General features: G+C 43.0%; 1 protein-coding gene across 10 annotated transcripts in view; it reads left to right on the plus strand.

The window, feature by feature from the left end:
• Positions 1-16,014, plus strand: part of MARF1 (meiosis regulator and mRNA stability factor 1) — a 39,581-nt gene that overhangs the window by 3,059 nt on the left and 20,508 nt on the right. For 2 of the 10 annotated variants that reach the window (XM_045072245.1, XM_004750322.3), the window contains 12 exons: positions 630-831; positions 2,989-3,678; positions 4,424-4,598; positions 5,501-5,727; positions 7,038-7,155; positions 7,738-7,910; positions 9,121-9,549; positions 9,748-9,905; positions 9,993-10,151; positions 11,192-11,384; positions 12,089-12,267; positions 13,795-13,875. In XM_045072245.1, the coding sequence (XP_044928180.1) occupies positions 688-831; positions 2,989-3,678; positions 4,424-4,598; positions 5,501-5,727; positions 7,038-7,155; positions 7,738-7,910; positions 9,121-9,549; positions 9,748-9,905; positions 9,993-10,151; positions 11,192-11,384; positions 12,089-12,267; positions 13,795-13,875 (2,726 nt within the window). In that variant the 5' untranslated portion in view covers positions 630-687. The other 8 variants (XM_004750330.3, XM_004750324.3, XM_004750326.3 and 5 more) reach the window with 8 other exon arrangements.

The following is a 16,014-nucleotide window of genomic DNA, read 5'->3' on the forward strand; positions in this document are numbered from 1 at the left end:
GCTCTTTGTTAACTTTTTCACCCTCACCCGTAGGGTCTTCAGGGAATAATGGTCACAAAGAATTAAGAAAAACTAGAAAAGGCCTGCTCGGGGCTGGAGGAAGTTGGCACTTGGCTGCACTGATCTCTTGTTGGGAGCCATTGTACCATATAGTTGTACCATAAGTACAGTTGTAGTCTCACTTTAAAAAAAAAAAATTTATTTGAGAGTGAGTGGGAACGCACACACAAGTTAGAGGGAGAGAGAAAAGCAAGCTCCCCACTGAATAGGGAGCCCAACTCAGGGCTCTAGATCCCAGGACCCAAAAATTGTGACCTGAAGGCAGACACTTAACTGACTGAGCCACCCAGGTGCCCCTGCAGTCTCACTTTTTTTTTTAATAAAGATTTTATTTATTCATTTGAGAGAGAGAGAGAGAGAGCACAAGCAAGGGGAGAGGCAGAGAGAGAGGGAGAAGCAGACTCCCTGCTGATCTGGGAGCTCAACATGGGACTCGATCCCAGGATCATGACCTGAGCCAAAGGCAGACACTTAATCATCTGAGCCACCCAGGAGCCCTAAGTCTCACATTTTGATAGTGAAACTTGTACTTAGGCAAATAAATAACACCGAGACCTCATTCTTAACAGGGTGGAAGAATGAAAGAAAAGAAAGATGAAAGAATGTTGAACCACTTTGTATGGCTGTATGATGGAAGGAAGCGGAACTGAGGACTCCTGCAGTAGAACACCTGGATGGCTGCAACAAAATAATGATGCTAAGCCATGGCTTTGGAAATTCTCTAATTGCTTTTCTCGTCCTGAGCAGACATTGCCACTTAGTCCCCAAACGGTAACTATGCGCAAGACTGAGGACATAGCAAATTCCTTATGCAAATAGACGTGTGGTCCATTTGGTCTGGGGTTTTCTCTCTCCCTGGAGTCTGTGCTGAGTTTCACCTTCTATCATGCTTATTCCTGCTCATAGCAATGATTATAATTCCTGACTCAAGGAGAGCGTAAGTTTTTTTTTAACTCTTGTACTCCTAGTGTAAGGAACTGTAGGTGCTTTAAATATTTAACGTTAACATTTGGGGAAGATTTGTTTCTTAGGGAAGTCACAGAATGCAAAGGTAAAATCCAAATTGTAGAGTCAAATCAGAGGAAAGTATAAAATAGATTTTATTTCATTCTAGCCTTCTGAGATTTGAGTCTTAAAATCAAGGGAAGATTGATGGGACCTTATTGGCAGTCTTTTTCTATTCCAGATTTCTCTTGAATATTTAAATGTGTCTGTAACTTCCTTTGCCTTTTCATAGTGATTGTGACTTTTTCTGATTTCATTCCATGCACCGTATTAGCACATTTCACTGCTATGTTTTTTTCTTTTTTGATACTGCATTTGGGTTTTACATGAGTCTTTACTATGAATCTACAAAAGGGTATTAGTGACTATTTAAAAGCTCAACTAAATTCCCTGTCTTCTCCAGGTTTTCATTATATAGTTATTTCTTTTGCATGGTGTCAGTAATTGAGGTCATTCACATTAGGGACACTTGGCAACAGGGTTGGCAGCGCAGACAGGGCTTCCTGGAATGGAGGATCTGACCCTTACAGAGTCACACAGTACTGGTTTGCACTCAACTTTACAGATCCAGAAACCTGATTTTATTCGTAGCACCCAGAATTGAGTAGATTCAGGGAAACCAACTCATAATAACCCTGACCATAAGAGCCAGATCCTCCCCCCCACCTTTTTGAGAGCCAGATCTCTATAAATCAGAATGCCAGTAGTTTCTAGCCTAGACTGTAATTACCAAGAGGGCAGAACACACTGCTTGTTGGCAGTCAGTCAGTTGCTGTCTCCTCCCTTTTAGGAAATGTCGAGTGAAAAATCCAGATTTTTCCCAAATGAGTGTACTCTCCCAGATGAGTGTAGAACCACAGCCAAAGGAGTGAAATCATAGCAGTCAGATGGCCCTTTCTGTGCTCTGAAGGAAGAGCATGTCTCTCTCATGATATCAGGACGTCCTCTTTCTCTTAATAGTTCCTGCAGTCGGCCAATCGCGGCTATTGATTAGTTAGATCCCCTTTCAGTAGCCAGGTACTCTGCTGAGTGCTTTATGTACCTCTCATTTTATCCTTCTAACAACTATAGGAAGTTCATCCTGTCGTCCCCAACTGAAGGCTGACAAAACTGGAATGTAGAGAGGTTATATAACCTACCTAAGTTCCTAAAACAGTGAGTATCACATTCAAAGCCAGGTCTCTGACACAGGAGCCATGCTGTAACCTTGTAAATATACTGGCCTCCTGTATCTACGTTAGAGGCATATGACAAGTGGTTTCTCTGGAATCTTATTTCTAAATAGTTTTCTAACTACTCTGATTCTTGTCCCTGGCTGCAAAGACATTATGGCTTTAGATTATGGTATCCTAGAGTTTGCTTAATGTCAACAGCACCTGTAAAACTTCTCCATGGATGGGCCACTGGGGCAGATGGCTGATCTCATCCTTAATGTCTGGAATCATGTGGAGGACTTTCCGAAACCCTTTATGGTCTGGCTGCAGGAACTATTAAGTCTTTTCCTCAGAGTGCTTGGCTTGTAAGCCGCCTTTATTGAATGCTGTTTGTGACTGTGTTGTTTTCATACCACCTGTTTTGTCTTTAGAAGACCCTGTGAGGCAAGGGGAAGTTATCAAAGGGAAGTCCCTGAGGCACAGATGGTTAACCTGCCTTGCTGAACATGTAAGCAGAACCCTCCCCCAGTCTCCTGAAATTGAGGAAGGACACGGTCTTGATTTTAGCTGTCTATTTCGGTGTTCACCTCCTGCAGGCCTCTCTGAAGAATACCCCTGGTTTCAGCTGCCATTCCATATCGCTTGGTTATGGTTGAGTTATGTAAACAGGATTGAACGCTATTTCCATTTTTGGATTGCAGTAGGATGTGAGTAACCAAAAGTCACTGGCCTCATAACATTGACTGGCTTTCTGATCTTCTCTTCCCAGAAAGATTACATGGAGAACAAGAAAGTTGCTGTGGAATTAAAGGATGTGCCATCTCCCCTTCATGCTGGCTCTAAGCTTTTTCCAGCAGTCCCACTTCCAGATATCCATTCTCTTCAGCAACCTAAAATACAGCTTTCACCTGTCCCCAAAGTAAGCTGCTGTGCTCATTGCCCTAATGAACCCTCCACGTCGCCAATGCATTTTGGTGGTGGCGGTGGTGGCGGTAGTGGAGGTACTGGTAGCTTGATTCACCCCGGCGCACTGTTAGACTCGCAGAGCACCAGGACCATCACGTGTCAGGTAGGGTCAGGGTTCGCTTTCCAGTCTGCGTCTTCACTCCAGAATGCCTCAGCTAGGAACAGTGTGGCTGGCGTTGCAAGTGACTTTCCCAGCATGTGTCTAGAAAGTAATCTGTCTTCCTGCAAACACCTGCCCTGTTGCGGGAAGCTTCATTTCCAATCATGTCACAGTAACGTGCACAAGCTGCATCAGTTCCCGGCTCTCCAGGGCTGCACCTCCGCTGGCTACTTCCCCTGTTCCGATTTCACAAGCGGGGCTCCAGGGCATTTGGAAGAGCACATTTCACAGTCGGAGCTTACGCCTCACTTGTGCACCAATTCTTTGCACCTAAATGTGGTACCTCCGGTTTGTTTAAAGGGCTCACTTTACTGCGAAGACTGTCTGAACAAGGTGTGTATCTTTTTATTTGTTCTCTGGGTGCAGCTGACCTTTGAGGAATGACTTTGTGAACATAGCTAGGTGTTGCTTGAGCAATCTTGGTTGTGCACGGGGATGAAGATTCTCCTGCGAGGTAGCTCTCGCCCCATCACCGTGGCTTCTCTCACCTCTGAAAGAAGCATAGGGTGAAATGGGAAGGGCCCTTCCAAAAAAGTGCAGAGTCATTATGTAGTTCATGCTTTTACAGGCTTTTGCTGTAATCAGTTTCCTACGTGATGCAAACCGAGTTCGGCAAGGCTTCGTGTTCTCTTTGGACCTTAAAGGCTAGAGCACGATTGCGATTTCTCATACCACTGACCTCATACATGGACCCACTCAGGCGGCGCAGGTCATGCCGGGTCGTTCCTCTATAACAATTTGAGGGACTTGGAACTTGGCCTCGATCACACGGCTGTTAAAGTAGACATCTCTGACCTTCCTGTAAAGTATATTTGGGCTCACCTTTGGAGGATACACATGCCCTAGAACGATCACGTGACTATCTTCCCAGGTCATTTCAAGTCACTCCTTGAAGTGAGCTTACGAATTGATAGCCGATAGTTCTGGGAGTGCTCTGAAGTATTGAAAATACCTTCCATCAGAGGTTAACAGGCGGAAAGAAGAAACAGACTGTGTTTTCAGTTGTTGTTTATCACTCTAGGTTCTGCAATGATGTATCTGAAACCTCCTCCTTTTCTTAAAAAAATTTTTAAAACAGCCGGCAAGAAATAGTATAATTGATGCTGCTAAAGTCTGGCCAAATATACCACCTCCAAATACTCAAACTGCACCTGTTACTATTCCTCTGTGTAATGGCTGTGGAACCAAAGGAACAGGGAAGGAGACCACGTTGTTATTGGCGACCAGTCTAGGCAAAGCTGCTTCGAAATTTGGTAAATGACAGTATGGTATAAAATTATTTAAGTAGTTCTCAGTATCTGATACTAACACTGCATTTAATCGCCTTGAAAAGATTCCTTGTGGTTCTGAAGCTACTGGGTATATAAGTCTTCATTTCTACCTCTTGGTAAAAAAAATCTTTTTATCCCTATAGACCAGCAAGCCATTTGCTTTTCATGTTGAGCTACAGCTACTTGAAACCAGAAGAAAAATAGGGAGCGTAGTATTAGAAATCAGTGCTAGAGGGGACTCCTTGTCAACTTAGGCTCATAATCCTGCTGTTAGTGGTACATTCCGTAGAAATACTTAATATTTAGAAAAATTTAGTAATGATTGATGAAAAGCTCATTGAAAAAAAACCTAAATATCATTTCCCCAAAAAAGTAGTTAATGTGGTATTTTATCTTTTAAAAACATTTTTTAATATTAAATCAGATGTTAATGCAGGTTAAAATTTTATTTTTTTTTTAAATCAAAGATGGTAACAAGTTCACCCTTTGTCACCTCTTCATGGGTGAGCAGGTAGACAAGCATGGGCAGATCATGACGATCAGGTCCCAGAGCTGCAGTGTCCATCTACCTCCACGTTAGTGTTCAGAGACACATTACGCCCAGCATGAGAACGGCTCATGCTTTGCAGTGGATTTATTGTGGGCTTGAAGTAACTTGGCCTTTAGATTTGTTCTCTCCTGAAAAATAGGAATAATCACTTAGAAATAACTATTGGAGCTTGCAGTTGTGCTATTAGGTCAATCGGTGAGGTCGGTGTCCTTAAGCTTAACATCAATCAGTAACTTCATTTTTCTGCTGCTAAGACTGCTAGGTAGCTACCTATTTATTTTAGTTTGCCATTGTTTTTCAGTATGTATGATTGAAAGTGTTAACATTTCCTAAGGGTCACCAGAAGTTGCACTAGCCGGACAGGTGCTGGAAAATTTACCCCCCATTGGAGTTTTTTGGGATATTGAAAACTGTTCAGTTCCCTCTGGCCGCTCAGCTACTGCTGTTGTACAGAGAATCCGTGAGAAGTTTTTTAAAGGCCACAGAGAAGCAGAATTCATCTGTGTGTGCGACATTAGTAAAGAAAACAAAGAAGTTATTCAAGAGCTGAATAATTGCCAGGTAAAATAATAATAATAATAATAATTTTAACTATTATGATAGAAGAATAAGCATATGCAGTTTTTTTTTAAAGAATTTTAATTTAAAGTTTAATATACATTTGTGCTGAGTTTGCAAATAAAGGAAATTATCAAAAGATCATATCTAGGGGCGCCTGGGTGGCTCAGTGGGTTAAAGCCTCTGGCTTCGGCTCAGGTCATGATCCCAGGGTCCTGGGATCAAGCCCCGCATCAGGCTCTCTGCTCCTCGGGGAGCCTGCTTCCCCCTTCCCCCGCTCTCTCTCTTTGCCTGTCTCTGCCTACTTGTGATCTCTGTCAAATAAATAAATAAAATCTTTAAAAAAAAAAAAAGATCATATCTAACATACTAGAAATCATTTAATCATAACTGATCTTCTAGTAATCTATTTATATGTGACAGTGCTCTGCTAATATGATGGTTACATAAATTTATATCCTTTATTTTGGCTTCCATGACTGCTCTGTGGAAAGGGCACACAGGATTTATTATTTGAAATACACAAATTCAACTGAAGCACCAAGGTGTTAAGCAACTTGTAAAAACATCATATGGCCAATAAACGGATGAGCTAGGATTTAAATCCAGATTGTCTGGCTGCACAGTCTATTAAGATGGAACTAGAATCCAGTTCTTTTGATTCTTAGACAAGTAATTCTGTTGATATGCCATTTTGCCAAAAATTTTATATTTGTGCTCCTTTAAAAAAAACTAATAAACCCTACTGTGTATTGCGCATAGTTGAAGCAGCGCTCAAAACCTTTCCTTGCTCTGGAGACTTTTCAGTGAGTCTGGTAGCTTTAACAGAAATAAACACATTTGAGCTCTGTCGGGGACAGATGTCTCTCCTCTCTCATTACCTGACCCCAGATCCTGAAAGCCACAGACGATGTATGGTGGAGACAAATGACATCCAGTGCAGCAGTAAATCTTCCCTTCCTCATACACCTATCTCTGCTACTTCCCTAGCTGTTGGCAAAAGCTCGTAGGGAGAGCTAATTTACCTACTTCAGGTTTCACTTCCTTTTCTGCCTGTTTTCTCAAAGGCGGATGGACGAAGTGCAAAAGCAGAAGATTAGAGAGGTGAGCAGGGATGATAATGGGTCTAGTTCCTTTGTATGGAGAGACAAATTTGAATTTATTGAGATCCACTTAGAATTTTTTCCATTCCTAAGTGGCAGTAATAACAAGAGTATCTTTCCTCAGGGACTATCTCTAAGCTACAGGCAGAGTGTGTTGTGGTTTTCTGACCTCAGCTTTTGCTCATTTGTCCTTACTTTAAATTAATGCAGGTAACTGTTGCCCACATCAATGCTACCGCAAAGAACGCGGCTGACGATAAGCTCCGCCAGAGTCTCCGAAGGTTCGCGAACACACACACTGCTCCGGCCACTGTGGTTCTTGTGTCGAGTAAGTGCGGAAGGTCTGCCAGTTTCAGTTAAACTCATGGATGGAATTGTTACAGAAGCCAGAACATGTTAAAGTAAAATATGCCCCCAGAGAGACTGACCTACACCAGACATATTTATGCTTATGTCTGAGAGCTGTTTAGAGAAGAAATGGAGTCTGTGTGGGTTTTGTGTATTTTTTCCTTAGGATGTAAGAATTCTTGTGGGGCCAGTTAAAGAAAATGTAACTTTTTTTTAATCCTTTTTTTACCCTGGGCCCAGCAAATTTTTAAAAAATCTAAGAAGAAGCATTTCCAAAGTTGATGTTCCCCGAAATGTTAATATTTGCTTTCTTTCACTGCGGGAAGTAACATGTGTCTTGAAATCCGTAGAAGTATGTGGTGAAATTGTCCTGTGGTCTTAATTCTTCCAATACCAAATGTGTTCCTGTTCCAAGAAGTCGTGGGAGGTGGGGAGCAACTCTGAATTCTATAGTCCAGCCGTTTTTGTTTTTTTTTTCTCAGTGGGTGTTAGGGAAGTTGTGTGTCTTTGTGCAGTCCTCCTAATGTTTGGGGACGGGGGCGGGCTGTACCTTTTCTTGCAGCTGATGTCAATTTTGCATTGGAACTCAGTGACCTGAGACACAGGCATGGTTTCCACATAATTTTGGTCCATAAAAACCAGGCCTCAGAAGCACTGCTGCATCACGCGAATGAGCTGATCAGATTTGAAGAGTTCATTTCCGACCTGCCCCCTAGGTTACCACTAAAAATGCCAGTAAGTGGGTTTGTGTTCCTTTTTATTGTATTCTGATGTTATATTATGGAAGGTGAAGGCCACCCCCCACCCCATAACGGGCCACCAAGTGCTCTTTGTAGGAGGCTGGCCAGAGTTTTGAAATAAGGCTTTGAAATAGTTCTTCTTTTACAAACATACAGAGAATTGATATGTATGGATTTTGCTTTTATTTTGTTGCACAGTATCACAAGGAATTGACATGTAGGTTAACCTTACCAACAGCCACTTTTCAGTTTCTCCAAAGCTAGCAGTGTTTTGTATCCATTGAATGGAAGTAATGGAAACGTTGATTACTCCTTTTGCTTCCAGGCATGGGTAAAGAATATGGTGATGGTTTGTACACATTCAAGATTGGAGTCAAATAAACAGAGAAATTATACACTTTTTTAAAAAGATTTATTTATTTGAGAGGGAGAGGCGCAGGTGCGAGCGAATGGGGGAGGGGCAGAGGGAAAGAGAATCTCAAGCAGATTCTGTGCTTGGTATGGAGGCCCACATGGGGCTCGATCCCATGACCCCAAGATCATGACCTGAGCTGAAACCCAAGAGTCAGAGGCTTGATTGACTGAGCCCCCCAGGTACCCCTAATTGACTCTTTTTAGGCATCGGGAGGTCTGTTTTCTACAGTTGCATTCCCCACCATGTACACGCACTTGCACAGTTTGTAGTTGTTATTGCTACACCTGTAGCTCGTAGAGCCACGTGCTAGGGGAATGTGGGCATATTTCCAGCAGGGTGAGCATGTCTTAAAGTCTTGATTTGGATGAGCGTGTTTACTGCAGTGTTGAACTATTTTTAAGCTATTTGGAGAATATATCGGTGACTCTGAAGAGAGCAGCATTCCCTTTTCTAATCTCCAAGGCCTTTAAGTCAGTTGTAGTGTTTTAGGTAACAGATTGCCCACTTTTGAGCTCCTTATTCTTGATGGTTAAAAAAGAAAAAGAAACTTGATCAATTAGAACTTTAAATCTTGCCATTCTCACCCACAAGAGCGATCGTTTAAGGTACACTTCTCTCTTCCTGTGTTTTTCAGTCTAAATAAGTTCACCTTCTCCCCTCTACATCATTGTGACCTCCCCTACAAGGCTAAGGCTGTTAGCTTAAGCCTGGATATCGCTCCTTGTTCTAATTGTGTGATTAAACGTGTGCCCCTCCATTAACCTGTTGTAACACTTCTCCTCTGTATCAGCAGTGCCACACTCTGCTCTATGTTTATAACCTACCAGCAAATAAAGATGGCAAGAGCGTCAGCAGCAGGCTCAGGCGCCTGTCTGATAATTGTGGTGGGAGAGTGCTGAGTATCACGGGCCGCAGTGCGATTCTCCGCTTCATAAACCAAGATAGTGCGGAACGGGCGCAGAAGCGAATGGAAAACGAAGATGTCTTTGGTAATAGGATCATTGTGTCATTTACTCCAAAAACTAGAGAACTCTGTGAGACAAAGGGTTCCAGTGCAATTGCCGATAAAGCGAAGTCTCCCAAAAAACTTAAGAATCCAAAATTGTGCCTCATCAAAGATACAAGTGAACAATCTTCCAGTGCCAAAGCCACGCCTGGAAAAGGGTCGCAGGCAAATTCTGGATCTGCTACAAAAAACACAAATGTTAAAAGTTTACAGGTAACTTCGATACCTCTTGCTTTCTGAAGTTTATGGTAGGTTTGGTTTGTGTCTGTGTTTGATATGCCTGCTTGCTTTTGGCGTATCCTTTTGAAATTTTCATTTTTGACCATACTCAGAGCTCCGTGTTTCCCCGACAGGCTTTAACACGCCATGGTTACTTACGTTTTCACCTGCACCGCACTTGTCTCTTTTAAGGAGCTGTGCCGCCTGGAGTCGAGGACTGGAACGAGAAGCATTGACTCCCAGCAGGGTCACCCGAGGCTGGCCGCACCTCCTCACAGAAGCTCGAGTGCCGCAGCACCCACACCTAAGAACTCGGGGACTCCAGAATCTGCGTACAAAACCAATCCGAAGTAGGTTCGCTCACTCTTCCTCGCAGATGCTTGTCTAATGTGAAGGAAATCCAGTAACCCTTCCCCTGCAACTTTTCCCTCCATTAGAAAAGAGAACCTCTGTGCCCGAAGTGTCACCAGTTCTCCTGTGGAGAAGAGAGATAAAGAGGAGACCCCGTTCCAAGTGAGTTACCCGTCGGCTTTCAGCAAGTTGATCACATCAAGGCAGATCAGTCCTCTGCTCTCCACACAGTCTTGGTCTTCTCGGTGAGTCTGGCTGCTTAATCGTGGGGTAGTTGCTCGCAAGAGGAGGGATTACGAAATAACAGCTGTTTGGAAGAATACAAGCGATACAGGAGTGCGTGAGGTAGAAGAGGAATCTTCCACCCCTCCTCGCCCAGCTCCCCTTTTCCTAGGGTAATCTTAGCTGGTGGTGTGGGCATTGCTGCTCACCTGCTCTCCCTCTTCCATGTGGGGATCTGGGTAAGCAGAGGTCAGAGAAACTTGTCTGGGATTCCCTGGTCTGGATGGGATGCACGTTAAGATGTCCCTACCATTTCCTCCTGAGGTCGTCATGTTGTCAGAGAAGCCCGAACTGGACACGCACTGGCTATTCATAACTCCTAGGGTAATTACCAGGAGCTGTTTGAGAAGTCTCTAAACCACTGTCATTACCTAAGTAACACTTACCTAAGCCCTCCACACTCACAGTTCTCCTCGGGGGCCCGGAGGGCAGGAGCCATAAGGCACCGTTGCGTCCCGTGAATTCCTTCAAGCATTGTCTTTTTCTGCTAAGTTGGTGAAGGCTCCCTCCAGAAAGTGACTTTAGATTTGTAAAGTTACATTTTAGGATACATGTGAAAGTTTTCCTGATGTGGAGAAAGACTACAGCACATGAGCAAGAATATCTAGTGTTTTCAGAGCCAGGGAGAGGTTAAGTGCCTTACATTAGTCTCACAGGCTAATTAACCAAGAACAAATACTCCAAGTGGAAAATTAATTCATTAGGCCAACCTATATTTTGTCTGTAGTTTTAAATAATCCAGTGAAAGGATATTTGATACTAAATCATGTACTGGTCAATAAGGGGCCAACGGGTGGTACTTCTGACAATAAATCTGTGTATATTTAAGATAAACATACGTTTGAAAACCAAATATTTAAAAACAAAACAAAATACCAAATATTCAGTTTGTTTGTTTTGTGGAAAGCTGTTCCTTTGTATAGATTCAAACAAATCCTGAATGATATGAACGAAGTAAGTAGAACCACGGTTTTTAAAAATAATTCAGTATGTATGTCTTAAGCAGGAGTATGTCTCCAAACCTTTTAAACAGAACGTCCCCACTTGCTTTCAACATTGCAAATCCGAGCACTGGTGCCGACAGCCCAGACCCATTTGCAAATGGTGCCGACATCCAGATCAGCAACATCGACTACAGATTGTCCCGGAAGGAGCTGCAACAGCTCATGCAGGAAGCGTTTTCTAGGCACGGCAAGGTAACCTTTTCTCTCTCGTTCCTGCCTTTCTTTTACCCTGCGCTAGCCTCTAAGTCGAGAGCATGTCTTTCAACACACTTAACTACAGCCAGGATATGAGGATTACTGAATGAGTTTTTTGTGTGGTCTGCTCGTGGTGATACTATGTCTCCAGTTTTTAGGACATAGCCCCAGAGAGCAAGAGACCTAGTGAAGAAGCACTTGTGGTCATGGGCAGAGATTTAAGTGGCACTTTGGGAAATAAAACGCTGATGGATTTTATTTAGCTCTGACTGCTAGAATACAGGAATAGGATTCTGAAATAATATTGGCTGCTTTTGTTAACATCTTTCTGTATGAATGCAGTTTATAGGTGCTGTTTGCTAGAAGTGCACCTTTTCCAGATTATTAAATAGCTATGCCCCCAGATGTTTGCAGGGTCCAGAGAAGACCCCCAAGACTCCTACCACATATTGGCTCCTGAGCCTGCATGGGAGTACTGTGTGCACAGGAGTGTGCGGGCAGGCCAGGCCCGTTTCATATCCCCGAAGGTCACCCCGTCCTAGTTCACTTAGGTTTTGCTTGACAAAAGTCTAGAGTTCGGACAGATTCCCTCACAGAAGCACGGAAGTCTGCAAACATGTTCCCTAATAATTCACCTTCAGTTTTAAGATGACAGGGTTCTGGGTAGACATAGCATTCCATTTTCCTTTTTACTGCTGTAGGTGAAGAGTGTTGAGCTCAGCCCCCATACAGATTATCAGCTCAAGGCTGTTGTTCAGATGGAGAACTTACAAGAAGCAATCAGTGCGGTGAATAGCCTCCACAGATACAAAATTGGCAGCAAGAAGATCCTGGTCTCACTTGCCACAGGAGCTGCTAATAAATCACTCTCTTTACTGAGGTAAAAACAAACCATTTATTTCAGGAAATAATATTTGGCCCAGAAACAATTTTAGAAATAAGAAAATAGATTCGATCATTTTCCCAGCCCTCTTAGATGATTACATATGCAGTAATGTTTATTTGTTAATCGATAGAGCTTAGAGATAAGCTGGAAGTCAGCAAGAAGCTAGTTAGAATAATTCGACTGTTGTTCAAGTCACTACTCAAAGGTGAAGTACAGCTTAAACTTGGCAGGCAGTTAGGAGTAAAATAATACACCACATATCCAGAACAGGTTCTAAAAATAGTAGCCCTCTATGATAAAAGTTTATAAGCCTGGAAAGTGTGAAATACTACCTCCAAATCTTGGGAGAAGGTTGGTTGGTTTGTAAAGGGTAGGTCTACCAAGCTCCAAGCTCTCAACCTACAGGTAGATGCTTAATATCAAATAGACACTCCGTAAGCCTGCATTGTGATTATGTCACTTGTAGAAATCTGGTCGTGATTTTATTCTTAATGCACTTTGGTGATTCTTCGGCTCTCCCTGTTTTGGGGGAAACAAATAAAACAGAACTCAATTCTAAAAAATCTTTTTGAATTCTTAAAGGTATTTTTATGTGACATGTACTTCACCATTATTTTAAATTAGTTTTTATCCCCTAGAATAAAAGTAATACTCATGGAAGAAACTTTGGAAAGGTCAGAAACATAAAAGAAGAGGGGGAGAAAAACCATAATCCTGTGGCTCAAAGCCAGATCATTCAACAGTTTGCCTTTTTGTTTTCTCTCTGCTTTTGGCTGCCTTTTTGGTTTTTAAGACCATAGTTGGGATGATATATTGTATTCAGTTCTGTATCCTCAACTGTGGGAATTCACTCCCACGTGGAGTTCATGAACTATGTGAACCACAACGTGGCAGGAAACATTCAAGCTGTTCTTTTACTCTGAGTCAACAGGGTGTTTGTCTCACAGAGTAGTCAGCATTCTTCTGATACACAGGTGTGAGAAGCCCTATGCTTGTGTCTGATTTTTATATTCTTTAATCACCTTGTCCCTAAAGTTATTTAAGTTTTTACGGAAAATTAATTTTGACATAACAGAAACTGGTAAATTTATGTTGTGCGGACCCTTGAATAACATAGGGGTTGGTGTGCCAACCCTGTCCCCATGCAGTCAAAACTCCACACACAACTTTTGGCTCCCCACAGTCTTAACTACTAATTGCATACTGTTCACCAGTAGCCTTACTGGTAACACATACACCTGATTAACACCTGTTTTGTATGTTACATGCGTTACATACTGTATTTTTACAATAAAGTAAGATAGAAGAAAACATTACTAAAATCACAAGGAAGAGAACATACACTTACAGGACTGTACTGCCTTTATCAAAAGAAATCCATAAGAACACCAACTCGTGAAGTTGTTCAAGGGTCAGCTGTAATTTGTGTTAATTATGTGAACTCAGTTTTTTAGATACAACTTGGAAATCCTCTGTTGATGTCCAAAAACATCTCTCACAAAGTGAAATTTTGTTTTACAGTGCAGAAACAATGTCTATTCTTCAGGATGCCCCTGCCTGCTGTCTGCCTCTTTTTAAATTTACAGATATCTATGAGAAAAAGTAAGTTAGGTTTATTTATTTTTTTTCTCATTGATCTAGTCTGTACTTATTGGCAGTTTCCAGAATTCTTATATTGATTGGTGATTGGCGTAAAACTGTGGTAGCCGCTCTGCACCGGCCCGGTGGAGGAAAAGACATAAAAGCAGTGGTATTCAAGTTCAGAGTTCAGTTCTAACATACATCTTAAAAACATCTTTTGTTTTTAGCAAATTTAGACCTCAGTGCCTAAAGCTGTGCTTTTTTTTTTTTTTTCCAATTTGACTGATGAGTTTTGTTCTTCATCGAGTGAACATTTTTGAGCACCTTCTAGACCATAAGCTCCTGGACAGCAAGGATTTAAGGACAGTCTCGTCAGTGCACAGGGCTTAGCAGGCACTTAGCAGGTACTAGTGGAATGAAAGTGTGGGGCTCTGTGGAGGGCGCAGAGCTGGGAGGACACAACCCTTGTCCCTGAGGACTTTATGACTGGAACAGAAGAGAAAACATTCACAGATCATTCTAGAACAAAGAAAACTGTCATAAAGGAAGTGCAGGGAGGAGAAAATGGTATGAGGATGAAAGGAACAAGGAGCCGGGAGCGTTAGTCTCTGAACCGTGGGAGCCCTGTTCTGTGGAGGAGGGAAGGGGAGGTGAGGGTGCAGGAACCGTGCTTCCGGAAAGCTTTTCTGGTGACGGTACCGTCAGAAGTGGAATGGACAGGGCAGAGAGGGAGACGGAGGGACAGTGCCACACCAAGTCCCCAGACCTGGGCGGATGCTGTAGGAATACCGAAGTTTGAGTTGTCAGTGAGTCAGGACTTGGTGACTAGTTTTGCATGGAAGGAGAGGTAAACAGTAGAGGTTGTTTCGATTCTGAGTGGGTTTTTTTGCCCCAGATGGACTAGGCGGATGGTTGTATGGTTGAATCAGAAATGGAGAAATAAAGAAAGCATGTTCAGGAGGTGCAGTGAATTTTTGTCCTTGGTTTTTGGACACTGAAGATAGAAAGATGTGGCAGTTATTTTCCTAAAGGGGATCGTGGGATAGGGGAGCAGATTGGGAGGGAGAGGCAACCCAGAGAAAGGTAGAACTGGATGAAATGCCACGAGGGACAGGAAGCGGGAGAGAACCCAGAGGTGAGAGTGACATCGGGACATGGGGGGATGGTGCGAGGTTTGGGAGGAGGAGGCTGCTTGGTGACTTGAGAGCCATCCCTACAGAGCCCTGTGGGTAAAATCTGGGGGCAACAGGCTGACAGACTGGATGGTAAAATGGCAGAGCAGCTCCTGAGAGAGCAGCTGTTCCCATTAGAAGTATAACAAGGTTACAGGACTGAGCGAGAGCACCAGGGGTGTTTATGTGCAGGAGCAGACAGCTTGAGTGAGGGCGAGGGTGTGAGGCCGAACTTGGTCTGAGCATCAGTGTAGGGCCCTGGGAAGAAACCAGTGGAGTGGCAGATGTGCACTTAATGTGTGCCAGGTTCTTTCCAGACATAACATTTAATCCTCCTATCAACCCTGTGAGGTGGGTATTATCTTCCCATTTTGCATTTGGAAAAGCTAAGCCTGTGTGGCCTCAGTCACCTTGGTTCTAGAAGGTTCTAGAAGGTTCTAGAACCAAGGTGACTGAGGCCACACAGGCTGGGTCAGGATGTGAACTCAAATCTTTCTGCCTTCTGAGCGGGTGCCTTTAAGTTCCATGTGTAAGAGACCTGCGTCGGGGGGATGATTGAGGAGTTGACCCTCTGGAAATGAGGTTGAGGCATAGATGAGGGGAAGGAGTAGCTGAAAATGAGTATACCTCTTCTGAGGGAGGAGAGCAGAGATGGGGAGAGGGGTAGGTAATCCAGAGGGATTTCCAGTTGTGGGGAGCTGAGTTAAGAGGTCATATCCTATAGCTTTCCATCTCAGGAAATTAGGTGAGATCATTTATAGAAACTTTAGGGTTCGAGGAATAAGCACCAAATGACATAGTGACTAAGGGGCAGTGTGCCAGAGGTGACTTGAAGAATTGCCAAGCATTACTGGTTTGGTAGTGAATGAATTTATAGTAGAATTATTCCAGTTTTACGTTTGAGGAGACAGAGGAACCATTTTTGGCAGTAGCTCCTTATTGCATCAGATACACAGGCATTTCTGTGTAACCAACGAAAAATGTTCTA

This window comes from Mustela putorius, unplaced genomic scaffold, assembly GCF_011764305.1.
Source record: "Mustela putorius furo isolate JIRA1106 unplaced genomic scaffold, ASM1176430v1.1 tig00004007_pilon_pilon_pilon, whole genome shotgun sequence".
In the NCBI taxonomy this organism is placed as follows: Eukaryota; Metazoa; Chordata; class Mammalia; order Carnivora; family Mustelidae; genus Mustela; species Mustela putorius.